At 34.5% G+C, this 20,943-nt stretch overlaps 1 protein-coding gene across 2 annotated transcripts in view; it reads left to right on the top strand.

Annotated features, from left to right (window-relative positions):
• The window catches only part of LOC149477806 (uncharacterized), a 366,366-nt gene extending 348,799 nt beyond the window's left edge, over positions 1 to 17,567 (top strand). For both annotated transcript variants that reach the window (XM_089710075.1, XM_089710076.1), the window contains 4 exons: positions 9,459 to 9,598; positions 11,933 to 12,033; positions 13,109 to 13,222; positions 13,752 to 17,567. In XM_089710075.1, coding sequence (XP_089566201.1) covers positions 9,459 to 9,598; positions 11,933 to 12,033; positions 13,109 to 13,222; positions 13,752 to 16,160 — 2,764 coding nt within the window. In that variant the 3' untranslated portion in view covers positions 16,161 to 17,567. The remainder of the gene's footprint in view (positions 1 to 9,458; positions 9,599 to 11,932; positions 12,034 to 13,108; positions 13,223 to 13,751) is intronic.
• Positions 17,568 to 20,943: the final 3,376 nt, after the last annotated feature.

Below are 20,943 nucleotides of genomic sequence, written 5' to 3'. Positions count from 1 at the left end.
CTGTATTCTGTTTCTCTACTTGTTTATCAAAGAAGTCAAGTGAAAGCAGAGCATTATGAAAACCTACTTACGAAAATTCAAGTGTGTACAGCGCAAAGCTACCTAGTTAACAAGATGTTTATTTCTCATTTACGCAAATACTGCTGAGCTGATTTGGATTAAATTTAGCATAAATACTTCGGGCTGTAATAAAAAAGGTAGAAAAAGGTTTTATGTTATGGCATTGATATAAGATACTTATTCGATACAAATTACTCTTTTCTAAACATCTATGATTTTTTTTCTTTACTAACAATACTAAAAACTCTTAGGTATAGTAAAATAGTAGTAGATACATTATCGTCCCAAACCCCATAAGGGACAGAAATCCACAAAAACATCTGCATTGTCACATTTCTCATTTCGCTATAATACGCAAGGACATTTGGCAGGGTACCTAGATTATGTAGGCCACATGTGAACATGACATTCCGATGCTATATACCGGTATATACCAATATGTATCGGTATTTATATCGGTATTTATATCGGTATTGGAAACCTAATTAGGTATAATGCATTGCGCTTTCGTTATTTTTATTGCTAATTCTCTACATTTATATGTTTTATTGCGAAATTGTCAGATTTAGGTATTAGCTGAAAATAAAAAAAAAATAGTATTGTACTATTATTGTACTGTATTATTAAAATGTTTTGTATCTTTATTCTAGGAAAAGTTCATGTTAAATAAAGCACAAAATTACTCATAAACTACATTTCACGGAAAAGATATTATTCTTAGATTACCCTCATTCCATCCGCAAAAGAATATATTTTTCTAGAAACCAACTAGATATCTAGCTGTACATGTTGCTTAGCGATGTAATTGTTCGTGACATTTTTAATTACACACTTCAATTTAACCTTTACCTAGTATCTAAATTTTCTTTCATTAAATTTATTTCATCATATTTGGCTCTACATTTTTTTAATATGTTGTCATTCATCATTTATATGTAATTTAAATGAGAATTTTATGTACCTACCACAGCAAGTTAAAAATATTTATAAGTACAATAAACAGATTAGTACAGTACATCATATTTTAGGACTTGTTCTCTAGGATTTACATAACTTTAGGCTATGCTAAAATAATCTAAGTATTCACGACAAATCAATCGACCACTGAATGTTAATGCAGTTAGATTGTAATTTGAGCTTTCAATTATCTCGTGACTTCACGATCCTAGTTAACTCTTGTCCTAATCTAGCAACAATCGCACGGTTAAACTGGACTTTGTAAGTGTAACATGTTTTGTAAAAACTATGTAAGATGAATTTTTATGATTTTTGTCTGGCGGCTTTTCACATAGAGCCATTAGGTATTGAATTGTAAAATAACAGATAGTTACTCACATATAATATTTTTATACATATTGAACGATTTTTTTTTTAATAGGTAGGTGCACTAGTTATTTAGATTACTATATCCAAATATACAATCTTTCATGTATCATTCATCAAGCAGCAAATAAAATGTACATATTATTTGTTATTTTATGAGGGCCAGAATGAAACGATTAATTTAAAATTAATGAATATTCATTACATTGCCCAAATCCAAACCAAACAAAGAATGGCTGTTATTGAAGCAAAGGAACTGAGAGTCACATAATATTATGATATTGAAAACCATCCTCACACGTTATTAAATTGAGGTTATAAATACAGCACTTTCTCTTAATTTAGAATATATACTTAGGGATGGTTTAGACAGATGGGTGTTGGAAAAAATCGTTTTTTACCGATGAATAATTTAACGGAAGCAATCCTCCCCGAGGGGTTGGGACCGGCAAGTTACATTTGAATTTAATGATAATTTTGTTTTTTTAGAATCCGCACTGGCGTTTTTGTTTGTGTTTCTCTTTTTCCTTGTGGGCTCTTTGTAACGTTATTTATAACTTTCCTAACATGCTATAATCTTGTGCAAAAAACTGATACAAAGAATATTTCGTTAAATTAACTTATAAAAGTTTCTCGTAAACTCGATGATAAACTAGTTTTATAGCCTATTATTTTGGAATTTCATGACGTTATTTATTGTATTAGACGTTAAGGACATTGTAGTAATCGCTTAGTAAATTTTGTTGTAAAAGCTACTTTTATGTACATAGGTTTGATGTTTTAGGTGTCGCCAGTTACTAGCAAAAGTGGTGAATGTCCTAAAGTAAAATTTCTACTATATACATACAATAATTTTACATGAACAGCTGATTAGAACTGTATGAAATAAATTGTAAACTTCATGTCCACATGGTTTTTACTCGGCTACCGATCAAGTACCATATGCAATATAACACAGATAGCAGATCCATGGCATAACTAATCTGATGACACTGACGAAGATCCGCGTTGCGTAATTTTACAGATTAGGACGGCGATTACCGTTCCGATTATGCAAATCGTATCGTCACGTCGTGAACACCGTGACGTGACGTCGTGGAGTCGTTTCGTAATTAAAGACATTGTTGTGTAGTTCATTTGATTTTAAAGATTTCGTTCATGTTTGATTATGTGAACGGTGTTTTGTTTTGTTTTCACGTGAGGTAGTTTTTAAAAGGTTTTGGTAATTTTAGGAAGTCGGATTAATGTCGTAGTTCTATGATAGAAGTTATATCGGTAGAAGTTTTAATTGGCTAGTTTTGTACGTATTATAAACCGTAAAATAACTGCGTTAAAAACAACCGACTTCAAACTTGCACTTGCAACATTTACAAATACAGACAAAAATGCTCATAAAATAAAAACTACTGGGCCTATCCGAATAAAATTTTTATGGGACCAATTCGACACCATCCCGCATCGAACAAAAAAAAATCACGTAAATCGGTTCAGAAACCACGGAGTAATCGGTGTACATACATAAAAAAAAAAAAAAACATACCGGCCGAATTGATAACCTCCTCCTTTTTTTTGAAGTCGGTTAATTAACGATTCTTGAGAAAGATGCGTACCTAAGTTATCGTCAATGTTTAATAGTTAATACCTAACTGAAAAATTATCTTACAATAAAATTCTATACTGAAATAGGTAAGCTCTTATTTTATTTACTAAATTATTAAATATTTTAATATCAGCCAGTCTTAAAGCAGCTCAAAACTTCTGCAGCTATGTCCTGGCGCTAGGCCATAAATAAATCAAGTCTAGACATTTAATATTTCTTTTATAAAATTATTTATGGTGTGAAAAATGTTTCGTGTTTCGTAATTTTTGCTTTATTTTACGCGTTTGATATTGAATCTATTCAACACATTTAAAAGCTTTCTTTGTTGTTATTTTATTTATGAAAATTAACTCGATAATGTATTTACTTTTTATTAAGGGATAGAAAGCTGCGATAAATATACTTACTTTCACTAATAAATGGACACTCATGACTTAAATAATGTATAAAATATAAGTCGCAAAGCAATTTATAACTACAATAAAATAGAAAATACAAAAATATATGCATATCTCAGCTTGCAAAAATCTCCATGAAAATGTGACGTCATCCCCAATCTTTTTACCCCCGTCGTTCGCCCCCGAGGGTGGATTTGCTAAATTCCTTTGTAATGCACCTTACGTCACCTGCTTCTTATATTTATTTTGTATTTTATAAGCGTTTCAACTTGAATTGTGACAAAAATCTACTGTATAAGCTTATAGCTATGCATGCTAATATTATAAATATGAAAGACTTACTCTTTACTATATCGATTTAGACGAAATTTAGAATTTAAATAGTGGAAGGCAAACGTTGCCTATTTTTTAATAAATCACTTAATATGTATGTAATTGAAAGAATGGTTCATGTAACAAGAACAGGATAGAAATATTTTAGACTATACCTATCGTACCGGTTGTAATTAAAAATGACTCTTTATTTAATAAGAACCGTAATACTTTAATGAAATTAAATTATTTATTGGAGGAGACGAAAATTTTATTATAATTTATTACAAAAGAGAGTTAATTAAAATTAAACAAAAGGGCTGGTAATATTTTAAGGATATAATTATGTAGTTTTATTTTGTAGTTCTTATAACACATACCTAATAGCTGACATACTCAATTACGCAAAAACGTCGAAGATAGAACCTATTGTTCTTAAATAACTGAGTCAGATAATTTCTTAAATAAGTGTATATTTTGCACCTATACGTACAATTTAAACACATTAATTAGTAAATATATATAAACAAATACCCACACATTCATTATAAATAATACTAGAAAATTCATTAAACATGAATTATAAAACACAAGAGTCATATAATAATGAAAGCACTTTACATTGAAAATCCACATATCTGTCAAAGTAATCTCGGAAAGTGGGATTAGAGTCGATTTTATAAATCCCAGCTCAAGCTGATTGATATTAATCCGCGTCGTCAAAATGTATAAACTTCAAGTTAATGCTTAAGTTATAAGCTTAAGCGATTTTTATCGAACAAGTAGGTGTTCATGGAAAGTTGGTAGCAGTAATATGGTAAGTCAGGCATTAATAAAGGCATTAGAAGTAATCTTATTATAATATAATCTATTATATACAGGGTGTCCCACTTTCGGTATACTAAGCGCGAAGGGATTTGTAGTTTTGCATACACTGATCACATAAAAAATACTTAAATAACAAAATTACGCGAAAATTTTTTGCTAAATTTTTCCTTAAAATCCATGTATTTGTCTCTAGCTTCGCGCAGCCGGCATATACCGCTTCGCTAATGTGAGTATTTTGTCTATGAAAACATAATCTTAAACGATAGCTCACATGCGGGTGGCAAAGTTGGGCGGTTTGCTTGTTGGGGGTGTACACATGGAATTTTAAGAATTCCTCTATTTAAAAAAAAAAATGCGTCTGGAATTTTATAATTATTTTTTACGTACTCAGCGTATGCAAAACTACAAGTCCCTTTGCGCTTAGTATACCGAAAGTGGGACACCCTGTATAGTATCTGGTATTGTACATCGTCTACGTAAAATGTCGGGTTTTCATAGTTAAATTAATCGGTGTATCATAATCGGTTCCATCAAACCATTAAATAAAATAAACCGAAATGGAAGCGTATTAGGAAACCATTATTTAAATTGATATATAATTAAATTACTACCACTTACCTACTATACCGAGCATCGAACCCGGTATCTTTTAAATGTTACGATATAAGCACAACATTAACTTGCTACATCATCCTGAAAATAGAAATAGACAACAAATAATTGTTGTTGAAAAATAAATGTTATCTCTATAATAATGACCGATTTTTCGCTCATACCTTGCACCACACCAAAACCGGATATTTTACAAAAGCCTGGATACTTGCACCGCTGCAATTCTCGGCACCACTATTAATCTCACCCGGCATTGTTTCCATTGTGGCTGGAATCGAACCCCCGACCCCTTCTTGAAAGCATTTAAGCACTTGACAATTGTATTTTTATTTTTTTCCCGTTTCGAGATTTTAATTTCTACGATTTAAACTTTATTGCTATTTCCTTGAAAGGATAGTCTCTTAAGGCTTGGTAATTTTTATAATTTTTTTTTCGCTTAGGTTTATAAAATATAAGAGGTTCTTTTATCTACGCTATACATTTTTCTTTTTAATCATCATTCTGATAACTCTTTATTTAAATGCATGTAATAGAGAATTAGTATAAATAAATAAAACATTTTAATTAAAATGTCTTTACATATGAATATTCATATCCCATATATTATTAACAAGAGTTGAATAAATACTTCCTCCACTAGTATACAAAGACGAGAAATGTAATTATAAATTTATTGGTATTAATTAATAATGAAATTTGACTTAACACAAGGAATGGGGAAGTATATTATAGGTACTATAATATCTTATGTTAGTGAGGGTAGTTTTATACGACTAACTTTTATAAAATTACCCTATTATTTTGAAGAATGAATTAACTCTGAAGATTTAAAACCTGATTTATTCGTTAAATTACTTAACCCGAAGCTTCTAACAATTTACAGCGAGCGGAGTGAATTTAAACAAGGTAATAAATCAAGTTTTTAAGTCGCTCATTAGCTAATACTTAGGAGTTAGGTACAGATACAGTTAAGGCTATTGTACACAATTTATAAACACAGATAATAAACCAAAAAATATTAAAAAAGCGTGTGTTCCGAGCACATGTGTCAGAAGTGAAACTTCTTTGGCAAGATTCAAAGATGTGTGTCCCATTAGACACATAAAACTGAAAGAATAGAATAAATTCGATCGCTCTGTCGGGGCACGAGTGGCTGAGTGGTTCGAGTCCCGGCTCGTGATCGAATTTTTTCTATTCTTTATAAATTTATAAGATTCAAAGATCCCAAAATCGTCGCATTACTCCATGGCGTGACGGTATTGGCATGACGCGACCGCGAAATATTACTCTCAACTATATTATTTCTTTTTAAATAAATATAGAATGTAGAACAATAACTACGGAACCATATTATTTGTTGGCTCACACACAGCGCACGGGACCATGAAATCTATAATTTTCATCTGTACACCCTTCCCTTTGTTCAAATTTCGGTGTTTTGTTAATATTTATGGAGCATTGCTATGGAATAATAATTTCGCTGTATTGAGAGCGGTCGTTTCGCGTAAAAAATTGGTATTACGTTTAAATTGGCGGTCGAGTGTGGGTAAACAATTGCGTAAATAATTTTATATTCAATTGTTTAGGCACTACATACAGGATACTTTTGCTTTCGAAGGTTTAATGGGCCTTCTTCACAATGGGTAGCGTTGGCCCAACAAATGATCGTCGATGTTTGCCGCCATTACGGCGATTATTAATAAACATCCACAATTACGGCCAATCTACTCTCTCTCTACTATTAGTCTACTCTCCCAACGCTGCCCTTTGTGAAGAGAGTCCATTAATCATCAATATTCAATAACATAAGCCAATCGTTAAAAACATTTTACATTAAAATTATATTATTACGCGTGACAAAAGTGCCGCATTAACACAAAGCCATATAATCAGAAACGTGTGGAAACGTCCAAAACAACATGAAGAGTGTTAATACGCGAATTATTACGTTTGTCCCGACGGACAAAGCTTGTGTCGGACAGATTAAATTTTTTCCGCGTTTTCATTAAAATGCGGTTAGCGTTTGTAAAATAAACGTAGTGGCTTGGCAGTGTGCCAATTTTTTTCTCGGTTGTGCGACGTCCACACAGGGAGATAGCAAAGAATTTTGTAATAGGAAAATACTTTGGCTAGATGATGTTATGATTGAGCGGTACTTTAATTTTTTTTTTAATTTTGTGATAGTAAATAGATTTATACTAAGTAAAAAGAAATATCTCAGTACTATTGAAACTACTACATTAATTAAAAACTACTAATAAAGTCACCGTAACATTAGCTCCTCCTACAATTTTATTACTGCTACGGAACTTTCCAATATTGATTTGACAGTTAATTAATACTTACAGTTGTTCGTTCGCGAACGCGTTCTACGAACAATTCGTTAGCCCTGTATAGCCACACCATTATAAAGAAAAAACCATCATACATGGACATCGGTTTATCTGTAAATGGTATCATGGGAAAGGTTAATATAAAATGGACGATATTTACATCGGCTTTAAGAATATTCCTGTTTCGATTTAGCAGTTTTCGCTGAATTTGATGTTTTGAAATGAATGAAATATGTGTTCGGTGAAGTTAGAAAATTGTTTATGTAACCTTTTATATTTGCATTTCATAAATTTTTCCGCTTACAAAGTCGAACTTTTTAACAATAAATATGTACCTGGGTATGTAGATAATTTATTTTCGGTATACTATATTGCTCTGAATTATAAGTGATTCTATATGAATTTGAATTTTAGGAAGCAACTAAATGAAACACTATTGAACCTAAATAGGTATAGCATAATATACATTTTCTAGTACAAAAAACTGCACATACAAACATACAAATTCGTCTAAAACACATTATATTGAATAACTAATGAAATAAAGGTTCTTTGTACAAAAATTCAACCTTTTCGTATATTAAATTAATTCTGAATACATTAATTTATTCATTCCATAATTTTATCATCGCGCTTTCACTTCTTCAAGGCTTTCTTATCTAATTAAGGTGAAGTTTTAACAGGTTTTATTTCTAGATAATTAGATGTTATTTGGGATCTTATTTTATACAGGGAATATTTTTTACAAGACTAAAACTTTATCGTCAAATATTTTCAGCGAAATAATATTTTATGGAAATATTCTAGATTATCTGTGCCCTTAATTGAAAAACTTTGACGTTATGACAATAATTATAGTGATATCTGTATTTTGAGATCTTCGAATAAATAAGAACTCGTAACCATATCTAAAAATAAATTCAAATAAGGCTCACATATAATTTTTTAAAAATAGCATACAGTTTAATATCAAATACGACATATAAATCTCAATATAATCTTACTATTTTTATTTATTGCTAGACAGCCAAAAATGTCTCGACTAATTCGTTTTATATTCTTCGTTTTAATACTTGCGATTTATTAGAAAAAATGAAACAATATATTAACATAGGTAAGTAATTAATTAATTAATTAATTTAGTAAGAGAAAAGTTACAACTCCTTGTCGTTAAAATATATCTTATCTTGTAGTCGATATCTAGGTAATTATATTTGCCTTACGTGTCTTCTCCAAACACATTTGATATCTATCTCTTTTAGCATTCTATAGAAAAATACTGCAACCCAGTCTATAAAGTGGTCGAATGTCCATTACTTGGAATTGAATCCAAACTTCCAACTGTCCACTACTTATAAGGCATCTATCCATTCCCAACTATAGAAATATTCTAACATAACATGCAAGTGAATTGAAAAGTTAAAACGGTGGAAAGCGTTCCTGTCTCATTCGACGCTATTCAGAATTCAGTACGTGCTTTTGGAAAACTGGCTGAGATTTGGGCGCAGTATTTGAATAAACAGATACGTTTGACTCTATTTCTAGGTATTGTAGACTGGGCTACGTTTATTCTGTACGCGTTGCATTGTGCGAAAACTCTTTGTGGTTACGCTCGCTGTGAATAGAAACGGTTTTAACAGCCTTTATTTGGAATATTTGAAGTCTTTTAGCACGTTAACTAGAATGGATTAACAATATTTTTTGAAAAAACTGATTTGTCCTACACCTATTTATTTAATACATACTGATTTACACAAACCTTAATTTAGCTTACAGATTTAACATTCAATAAGTACCTCACGATATAAAAATTAAGTCGATTCTACGAAATAACTAGGCTATGATACATAATCCGCATTGCATTTAAGAACATCCCGATATAGAAATTATATAGATTCTACATTTGAACTAGGCTATATTTTGAGATGTAATGTTACTTGCTAATAATAAGTTTTATTTATATTTATCTATAATATAATTATCTTGTTACAGACCGCCAGCACACCACGGCGCTGCGCTGCTCGCCGGCGTGGGCGCGGTGCCGTCGTACGCGCCGCCCGGCCGCGCCTTCTTCACGCCGCCCCTGCCGCCCGAGTACCGCAACCCGTTTGCTGACAAGCCGACACTTAGAGGTAAGCGTTGTTTGCTGACAAACTGCCACATAGAGGTAAGCGTTGTTTGCTGACAAGTAGACACTTAGAGGTGAGCGTTGTTTGCTGACAAGTGGGCACTTAGTGGTAAGCGTTGTTTGCTGACAAGTAGACACTTAGAGATAAGCATTATATCAGTCGCTGACAAACTGATACGTAGAGGTTACTTTTATTAATCGCAGACAAGACACTTAGAAGTAAGCGTTATTAATTGCTAGTGGAGTTTTGTTCGATGACACACAGAGTGTTAATATACACAATTTAAAGACACAAGAATATGTTTTCACAGTTTGCTGACACACAAAGTTATTTTGATACAATTTCAACAATTTTTTGACGCATAGAGTTAATTTTACACAATTTGCTGACACACTCAGTAATTTTACACAATTCGCTGACGCACAGAGTTAATTCTTTACAGTTAACTTGACAACTAAAACTTACTGTAATGATTATAAAGCTAGCCAATACAAAAATAATGTAAGCTTTACATAATGTGTAGATTAAACAACTAAGTAATACGAATAGCATTTATAGAAGATAATTAGCTGACACTAAAGTAAAAATAATTTGGAAAATCCAAAAGTGCACGCCTCATAATTTTTTTTTTAATAAATATTTATTAATTATTATTTTTGTTTATTTAATAACAATTAAACCACATCGAATCAGACCCTGAAAAATGAAAGGGTTCTATTCCTGAGCATACTCAAGCGTAAGAGAAAAAAAAAGACTCGATTAGTAAAGTATTTCGGTCGCTATCGTGTTAACAAGAAAAAGGATCCGCACATACAGACACACGGACGTCCAGGACAGAACTTTTTTAAACTGTTTTTTAACTAGTTTAAATAACAAAAATGACATCAAAAATATCATGAACGTTAAAAATAGTGTTTTTTCTTAATATGTGTGTGTGTGTACCTATTATCTTACAAGTGCAATGTATGATACATAAAGACATTTTAAGTTTGAAAAATCAGATGTTTTGCGCGAAGTGACAGTAGTACCACAGAATACATAATAGTAGCTAAACGCTACAGAACGGACACTCTCCGCCTCCCGCCAAAATTAAACTTACCTCACCCCCGCGCGATCAGACATAAAATGGGCCATATTTTTCTGCAAGGACGATACGCAACGAAGATTGACAACATTAATCAAATTGACTTAAAGTAATTTTATTATTTTGGATTTGTGATTTTAATCGTTTTTCGTAGAAAATGGATAGATATTGTGCTGTTTACGGATATATTTCATCAGAAAAACGCGAATTTTTTTTTACGCTAGTCACAAATGTGCCAACCATAAAGCGTTAACACACACATTTGCAGTCTCTACAGTGTGACTGTCAAAACGATCATTTTGTATGGAGTGTCCGGGGTGTGGTATTACCCACCTCAACGCTTCGCTTATGAGGCGTGCAAAAAGCAAACATCTGACTTAAATACAATCACGATTCACAACGACTTCCATCTGATTGTTTCTATTTCTGTAATAAAAATGTTTCAATTCACATTACTTTTTACCGCGGAGAGATTAAATTGCTTTCCACTTTCAACATTTTCTAGTATTTTAACAATAAATTATATTGTTTTACGTCTACTGGTTTGTTTTTCGAATATAACGAGGGTCACTGGAAATAATTGGAATGTTAAAGTTTAATTTACTGAATGTTTGTTCAAGTTATGAGTGCTAGTGTTTTTTTGTTCGCAAATTTCGACTCGCGAGTGGTCTTGAAACTTTTTATAGGACTAATTGGTGTTGATTTTATTATTTTGCTTTATGCTCTTGTCCTCCCACTGTTGTATGGACGTTGGGTATGCTTATCAGCTTCCGTAATAATTAAATTAATTAAACAATACAGATGCATTTCCATGAATATTTATGGGTTATTGTGAATACAATAATTTTCAAATGTATTGAAATAATGGCAATATTGTCAATCTCGAGCATTATCTTCAAAAAAAAAAACTCGAAAATACTTGCGAAAATCCAATGATTTAACTTTTTATCATAAACTAGCTTCCGCCCACGACTTGTACGTGCATCCCCGTTTTTCCCCGTTCCCGCAAGAATTTCGGGAAATCCATTCTTAGCGGATGCCTACGTCCTAACATCTACCTGCATGCCAAATTTCAGCCCGATATGTCCAGTGGTTTGGGCTGTGCGTTGATAGATCACTATATCAGTCACCTTTGAGTTTTATATACATATATAGATTTTCATTTACAGTTCTCCTTATTCCTATATTCTTTCCATGGCAATAAATATATCCTGATAATGACACACTCTAATGATAATTTGGTAAAATTCCAGGCACAAACACAGATGGGAACAGCTACCTCAACCGGCGGCCCATCCCTCCGCCCTCCCTCGGGCCCGGCCACGAGAGGATACCTATTCGACCTCCTGGACAGGTTAGTTAGAGGATAATAATCTATGTAAACAATGTTAAAGATTAGTTATTTATTCTTAAGAGATCTTTCTTCAATAGCAATCTATGTCAATTCAATACCATTAATTTATTTTTTAAACTAGCGGTCCGCCCCGGCTTCGCCCGTGGTACATATTTACGTTTTCTCTACATAAGAACCATCCTCGTACTTCAAGCAATATAATAGAAAAGAATTATCGAAATCGGTTCAGCCGTTCACACGTGATGCCGTGACAACGCGAAACGGGTGCGGACCCGCCGCCTTTTTATAGCTCCCGCCGCGAAGCGCGTCGAACGCGGCAACTGATACACAAAAATAATCCTTATGGCATGATTCTGTATTCACGCGTGATGACATAAAGCGTATTTCATGTATAACTTTGGTGTTTCTACACCGATTTACACGATTCTTTTACTATAACCTGCCCAGGAGTATGAAGAATAATTGTGCCAAATTTGGTTAAAATCCGTCGTGTAGTTTTTGTTTCTATAACGAATATACAGACAGACAGACAGACAGACAGACAGACAGACAAAAATTTTACTGATTGCATTTTTGGCATCAGTAGCGATCCCTTATCACCCCTTCATAGTTTTTTTTTAAATATATTTCATGTACAGAATTGGCCTCTCTACAGATTTATTATAAGTATAGATTAGATATCCGATAGCACTTTCTAATAGTCATCAGGTAGATTAATATTTTTATTTATTAGTTATTTACCACCGGTATATACTTAGTACATATTTATTCTTAGTATAGTTAATTAGTTAGTATGTACATTGTACAGTGTACACACTGCATTTTCTACAATTAAACTTTCGTCAAGTAGGCAGTATATTAGTGAGATCAATGGGCATTGGGAAAATAAAAAACTTTAACTTATAATGTTTATTTTATGTATTATTATTATACTTATTTGCGTGGAAGGGATCGCTTACAAGCGATAAGGCCACTGCAAAAATATTGATTTTTCCATTACCACGCTCTCTGTTAAGTATCAAATGAAAATAAATCGCGTTTAAAATCCGTTAAAATGTATAATTGCTATTTCCAGGAGATATCGTCCCCGCAAGTGCCGGCGCCTCCCCCCGCGCCCGTCGTCCCGCCGCTGCCGCCCGCCGGCCTCGAGCCGCACAAGAAAAAGGCCCTTAATACACCTAGCCATAAGGTAGGTTATCCGGTGAAGGCAAGAAATTAAATTTAGGCCTTTTTCAATTTTTGAAGTGAAACTTTAGGCGCGTTGAGAGTAAAATTTCAAAGTCGCGTCATGGAGTAAGGTGACGATTTTGGTATCTTTAAATCTTGCAAAAGAAGTTTCACTTATGACTCGTGTGCACGGCACGCTCTTTTTTGCTAACACTTTCCATGAGTTTTAATATAATGGTGCAAATTAGTTACTTTAATTGTTAAATGTTTAGTTAAAAAGTAATGTCTGTAACAGAGAATTTGAAGGAAATTGTTTAAAATATTTTCTCAACTTATTCTAAACTTATGTTTTTAAATTTTAAGGTATTATAGACAAGCTTTGTTAGAAAAACTTTGATAACTTTATAAAATGCTTTGATAAATTTTTCATTTCATAAATTTTAGAAACTTCTACTTATTTGTTGTTATAGAAAATAGGATTTATTTTTTAAAACTCTTGAAAAAGCAGCTTCTTTTCATGTATATTAATTTTTGTTTTTTATTAATTTCAGCCTGATGAACTAGACGGTGACAAGCATGGCACGGATCAAGCGAACTTCACCGACTTCGTTCCCAATTCCCTCAACATCCCCACAATATCCAGGATCCTGTCCGGCTCCAATGGCAGAAAAGAAGACATTCCTGATGTTCTCCTACGAACTGTCACAGCTAAACCTCAACATAACCAAGAGAAAACGTCCAAAAACGATGTCTTTGTGACTAAAGATGCTGGAGTCACCATCAGTGATAACAAAGATGTCTCCACAGAGGGCGTTCTCGCCGTCCTAGACCCAGAAATGAACAACCTAGATAGACCGCTAATTATAGACCAAAACGGCGAAACGAATACGCGGCGAAATCTCCAATACGCGACTAAAGATAAAAACGACAGTAGAAAAGATTACACCCCAGCTACCACGATAGGATTCGAGTTAAAAGACCCTGAAATGTCCACGGAGAGATATCATAACTTAGCCAATGTAAATTCAGATAAAAAGATTCTCAAACAAGACACGAAAAACAACGGGCCCGTGCAAAGGGCCGGCGTCACGTGGCCCTTCGCGTGGAATGTGCACATATATCTAGCTACCGTCATGTTCACTATATTAGCCGTGTATTCAATATTTAAAATCATCTGCTACAATAAGTTCACTCATCTCTTCACTCAGTACTACTTTATCATTTTACATTTGATACTAGTGTTCGTTTGTTTGATGCGAATATTCTACATGTGCTACGATCCATATAATATTAATAATTCCTTGCCGATATTCATCAGTGAGATTCTCTTGCACGTGCCAGAAATATTCTTAAGCATAGCGTTCTCTAGCACGATATTGTTTCTTTTGACGAATAGTATTAACTTTAAGACGACTTGCTGCGCGTTTCTGTTCCGATCTCGGACCATTATAATAGCGGGCGGCATCCATCTCCTGTCGTGCGTAATGTTGCATATCTTCGAGAGTAGTAATACGATATATAGGACGCCCCAGGGGGTAGAAAAAAGGGTACTAGGTCTAACGTGTCAAATTATTTATATCATAGCGTGCCTCACTCTCGGCCTCTGCTACCTGTATGTATATAAAATGCTCAAAGCGGTGCTGCAGAAGAAGAGTCACACATACATTCACGGGTTCCAAAACCTGTATCAAGCGATACACATAAATTTAGCGACCGCGCTGTTGTTCGTACTCATGGCGGCTCTACAAATATTCGGAATATTCGGCATAAATCAAGTCAATATGACGAAATTCGATTGGCTGCAATGGGGCTATCAGTTCTCGCTGCGTTTGATAGAAATCAGCGTAGTAGCTCTTATTTCGTGGGTGATAAGTCTCAAAGTAGGGATAGTCGCGTCGCTGCAACACGAGAAAGCGGACGGACAAAAGATATCTGGTTTAGGACTATTCCCTTGCGCGGGAGGATCCAGTAACGAACAGTTCGAGTCGGACTACCCGGCGATATGTAACACCAATACAAACCTCCACACGTACACTTTACGGACGGGCAAGCCGATATACGAGAGCGCGGGACATCACACCAACATTCCGGACCAATGTTGCGGACCGGCCGACCACCGAGGGTTCCACCTCAACACGCTGGCCGCCAACTGTGACAATAATTCCGGAACTGAGAACTATTCTGGTCACAGCTCGATAGCGAACGCCGGTCACAGCAGTTCCACCGAATCTAGTAACGCGACATCTAGCCAGGGCGTCACGAATCACTTGATCAAACACCATCCAAACATGGCCGGGTACAACGGCATAGAATCCGCGTCAGACGATCACTATTCTAACTGCGACCCGGCGATGCAGTCCCTGCAGGGCGACGACCCGCTGGACCACGAGTACAACGTGATCCAGTACGGCAGCAACGGGGACTTCGTCCGCGACATCAAGAACCAGAACTACACGGGCGGCTCCACCCGCAGCTCGCACAACTTCAAGCACGCGTCGTACGACCGCGCGTCCACGCGCACCAACAGCAACCCGCGCCGCAAGCCGCGCCCCAAGCACAAGGGCGCCGCGCCCTACGAGCCGGGCTACGCCGCGCCCGACGAGTTCGCGCCCTACGACGCGGCGCCCTACCGCGGGGGCGCGCACACGCTGGCGCCGCGCTACGACGGGCCCGCGCCCCGCGGCTCGGCGCGGCGCCCCAACCCCGGCGCCCCCGGCGGCGCCCCCGCCGGCAGCACGCGCCGCAAGCACAACGGCTACCCCGAGCGGCCCAAGTCCACCGACCTGTACGGCTTCACGGAGGACCCGGCGGACCGCTACCCGCTGGGCTCCCCCCAGGCGGCTCCGCGCAGCTACGAGTACGCGACGCCGCAGGACGAGCTGCCCGAGCCGGCCGGCTCCATGCTGGTGGCGCAGGACGGGTTCGTGCGGTTCCGCCCGTTGGAGGACCCGACCACCTGATTCACACTGACCCTGTCCGCGGACAGCTGCCGGCCCCGGCCCTGTATAAACGATGTATAGCTAGATGTAACGGTGTTTACCGCCCTCTTGTACATAGCTAAGTGAGATCTCGACCGAGACGATGCCATTATTTTTAAATACGCGACGGACGATCGCATTCGATCCGTTTAGAAATCTGTTGGAGTATTAATGTTGCCATTTAATACGGTTGAAATAATTTATTTATAGTTGATCGTGTAGTGTTTCGTTCGACCCGCCATAGACTATCCCCCGCGACCCGACGGCGTCGAATCGACGACGGCATGTGATATCTAATATTTCTTTGAACGTTATTCTGTCCATAATTTTTAAGCGTAGAAGTGATCCGACTAATTTGTGTTAGTAGTTATTTGTGTTTCTTTGCATTTAATCGAATGTTCTTCTAATGTTTCCGATAAATTTTATGATAATAGTATAAAGTGAACGTTAATTTTAATAGTTATATGTGCGTGCAGATGTCTAAATATTTATTTTGTGCCGACGACCCTTGTACTTACACGTACACGTTTATTTGTTTCCTATTCGTGTTACCAGGTTTAAGTATTTTCCTATTTCAGGCCACGTTATAATATTTCTTTGCAAATTACCGTTTCATTTAATAGGCAAAATATTGTTTTCTGAATGTAAAATATTTACATATTTTATTTGTTTTTTTTTTCAACACCCCGGTAATTCAAAAAATGCTCTTAACCTAGTCAAAACGAACATTATCATAATCCTGCCATTATCATGAAAATATAAAGATATCATCACTTTAGTAAAATCAGAATTTATTATGATAGCAACACAGATTTAACTGATATATATATAGAAATTGTTATGTAACGGACGTGTGTATGTTGAACATATATAAATATCGCACATAATGTGCGTTATCGAATAGATAGGTGAAAAAATAATTGTATAAATTTAAGACGAGAGTATTTATAATCGACAAAATATTCTTAGTCAACAATTGGTGTTTATTTCTATTGGGCGGGGCGTTAACGAGCGTGTTGAACGCGGCGTTTTTTTTCGTTTAACGTATCTGGCTATTTGTAACAAGCGATTGTTAAAAACTATTTAAAATTATGTCTAACCAAACGCTGAAAACACGCTCGCTAGAACGCCCAAAGGTTTTGTGCTCATATAATTCCTATGTACATAATTATCCAATACGGTCCATATAACCGTATGAATTGTCACTTTTTTATTTTTTTAATCAATAAGTGTGTATATAATCGGGCTACTGTAGTAGCGAATATTGGAAGTATCAATTTTATGTAAATTATATAATTTTTTTTAATGTTTCCAAGACTGTACCTACTTTTATCATTTAACGAACACAACTGACATTTATTATGTATAATAAATAAAAATGATACACAATTTGATGTTTTATTTATCACTCCTTTTACTTTAAAGATATTAAGACCTTAACAGTTATTTTGCCAGAACACCCTTAGCACTAAGTGGTATAAACATAGTTTACATCAGACATAAAGAATATAATTATAAAATTTCATAAAAATCGGTCTAGCCGTTCCCGAAGAGCATGGCAACTAAAGCGCGTCACACACGGTGAAGATACTATAATATTTTATCTTAAGATACTGTTATATTTTATATTACAGTATCTTAACGCATCCGGTATCAGCGTTCGGACCATCATTTTTCTTTTTGTCATTGCGTACCACCCACCCCTGTAGAACCGCCATCCTGTTACAAATGACGCGAAATTTTGTGGGTCATTTGTAACAGGATGGCGGTTCTACAGGAGTCTTAGTACGCAATGACAAAAAGAAAAATGATGGTCCGAACGCTGATACCGGATGCGTTAAGATACTGTAATATAAAATATAACAGTATCTTAAGATAAAATCTTCACCGTGTGTGACGCGCTTTACACTGTGATACGAGAAGTATATAAATGTTATGAATGAATTAATTTCTTATTTACATATACCTACTTAATAACTTGAAAAGTGATATACCTACTTATAGTTATACATTAGGATAATGCAATAATTCTGTCGCTAAAAATATAAATATAATCAATAAGTACTACACATCAGTCTATATTTCACAGTATAGTTAGGTTACCAGAAGTATAACATACACGAAATTTCACATAATACCTACTTGTTTTTATTATTCCAAATAAATCAATCGTTAATTACATTAAACTAGATTTTTTTAAACTCAGCTCAAGCTCTAAATTAATTACTATTTTAAATAGGTAAACTAACCAACACTTATATTTTTTTAAAGACACTCTTTGAGAACTAGAAAACCGATATTTAACATTAGACTGTATACTGTATATTTGGCGCCAGAGTTGAGTTGACCACGCTTATCCCAAAAACATTTCATTTTCGTCTGTTTATCATTTGGTCTCAATATAATACAATTCATTTTATTCAACTTCATTTTTTTATCTTATCATTATGTTCACACATAACAACAAGACAATTATTATTAAAAAAACAAAATACCCGACTGCACACTAAAAAAATATTATTATGTCTTTATCCCGTGGGACTTTTAGGATAAAATGTATCCTATGACACTCCCGTAATCAAGACAAATCTAACGATACCTCATACATCAAAACCCATCAAGCCGTTTAGGCTACAGGTGGTCACAAAGGAAAAGACATACATACATACTTACATACACTCGAAAAACATTACCCTCCTTCTTTGGCAGTCGGGTAAAAACAAGTCAAAGCAAAAAAACATAAATAGTAAGTATCACGCAATAACCAATATCAGCGGATAATCAATGAAAAATGTTACAAATAAAAAATTATACTACAATATTTCCCACCTAACCATGTGGCATCAGTCATGTATTGTGTTCCACATTCCAGAAAAAGTTTCTACGACGCCGCAGCTGGTACCTATTATGTATATTCAGTGAAGTAAGTATTATAGCAGAAGAGGAGCCACAAGTATTTTATATATTATTATACGAAATACATAATATATTATAAACTCATATTTTGTAATTACAAACATAGATTCCATACAAGAATATTAAACATATATGTACAAACAAATAAAAGAAAGTTTATTTTTTTTTATAATATATCAAGAGATCAATCCATATAATGAACTCATAAAATAATGACAATGCGTAATTTATTTCTGTGTTTCTAAAAAACCTAATAATCTAAAATGCATTAGAAAACAAAAATAAAAATCTAACTATCACCCTGCACTCTCTGTAAAATTGTGTAAATTTATGTAGTAAGTGTATATTATGTAGCTAAAGCTGAATTAAAATATTACATCAGCCAAATCATAAGCAGAACAGCTAGGTATAAATTTACGCCTTAATTCAAAATGTTAACAGTCAAACGAATAGATGTTAGAAGTTGCTGTTGCAGCAAAACTTTAATTTGAGTAAGCACCAAGAAATAGAACAAGCTGAACTATTTCTAGGTGCTTACTGATAGAATGTGTAGTATTTTGTGCTATTTGATATAACAATATCACAATAATTTAATTATGGTAGGATTGATACTACATAAAATACTACACATTCTATTATTTCTATTTCCTCAAAACGTACGGTCGCCACTCAACTTAATCGACTTCTTATATTATGTAAAAAATAAAAAATCCAAAACATCTGGACAGATTTTTATGAAATTTTGTGTGCTACTTATATATTATAATTGTGTCTACTCAAGAACTGAATTTACTGCGAAAAATAATTATTAAAAATATGATCGAGCTCATTCGTTTCGCAACATACCTAACCAAAAAAGATGCCGGTTTTTGATTATAACTCAATATTTTTAAATTTTTTATTATCCTCCTGTGTATGGATCAGATTTAAGTAGGTGTTGTTTTTGCACGTTTTGGTTAAGCCTATTACTATCTAAAACCGAAGCATGTAAAGTATTTTACGTTTACTTAATTGATCTTATCTATGTATTCAACTATTCAGTTTTGAGGTGTTGAAAAAAAATTGAATGAAAGTTATGTTATGTCACTACATAGTATAAAACAAAGTCGCTTTCTCTGTCCCTATGTCCCTGTGTATGCTTAAATCTTTAAAACTACGCAACGGATTTTGATGCGGTTTTTTTTTAATAGATAGAGTGATTCAAGAGGAAGGTATATAATTTATTAATTTGTTAGGTTCTAGACAAAGCGGGCGAAGCCGCGGGCGGTAAGCTAATTATTTATAAACCCGTGAGTTTTAGAATCTTTACAAATTACTAGTGTTCCACCCGCAGCTTCGACCAGTTTGACTAAAATCTTATAAATTATATTATACCAAAATCTTTTTAGAGAATCACTCAGTAAATTAAAAAATCGCATAAAAATACGTTGCGTAGTTTTTAAGATTTAAGCATACATAGGTTCGGAGTTCGGACCATAGAAATCTAAATAACAAGACACATAGAAGTGCTGTAATGTCATAATTCGTATGAAAACCGCTGTCGCCAAAATCAACACATTCAAACCGAAAGCTAAACAGTACACACAAGTAAACTATGCCTTTTATTGGACAGCTTGATTTTAGTGAAAACTAACTTATCTATTAAATTAAGCTTTTGAATATGTGTCCTAACGCACGAATTTACGGTTTATTTTAGAATAACATCCCTAAGTATATGAGACTTTTTGGTCCAATACGAACAAACGTGATAATAAGAATGGTCGACTGTGTCATTCATTGTTATTTCGATTACTATGGTGACACTCGTAATACTTGTAAATATTCTATAATTTTAAGGAAAAACGGCATT

This window comes from Colias philodice, chromosome 24 (assembly GCF_061535455.1).
Source record: "Colias philodice isolate Cphi_HAF_F1 chromosome 24, ilColPhil1 Martin Lab GWU primary, whole genome shotgun sequence".
In the NCBI taxonomy this organism is placed as follows: domain Eukaryota; kingdom Metazoa; phylum Arthropoda; class Insecta; order Lepidoptera; family Pieridae; genus Colias; species Colias philodice.
This window is presented reverse-complemented; position numbering and strand designations above follow the sequence as displayed.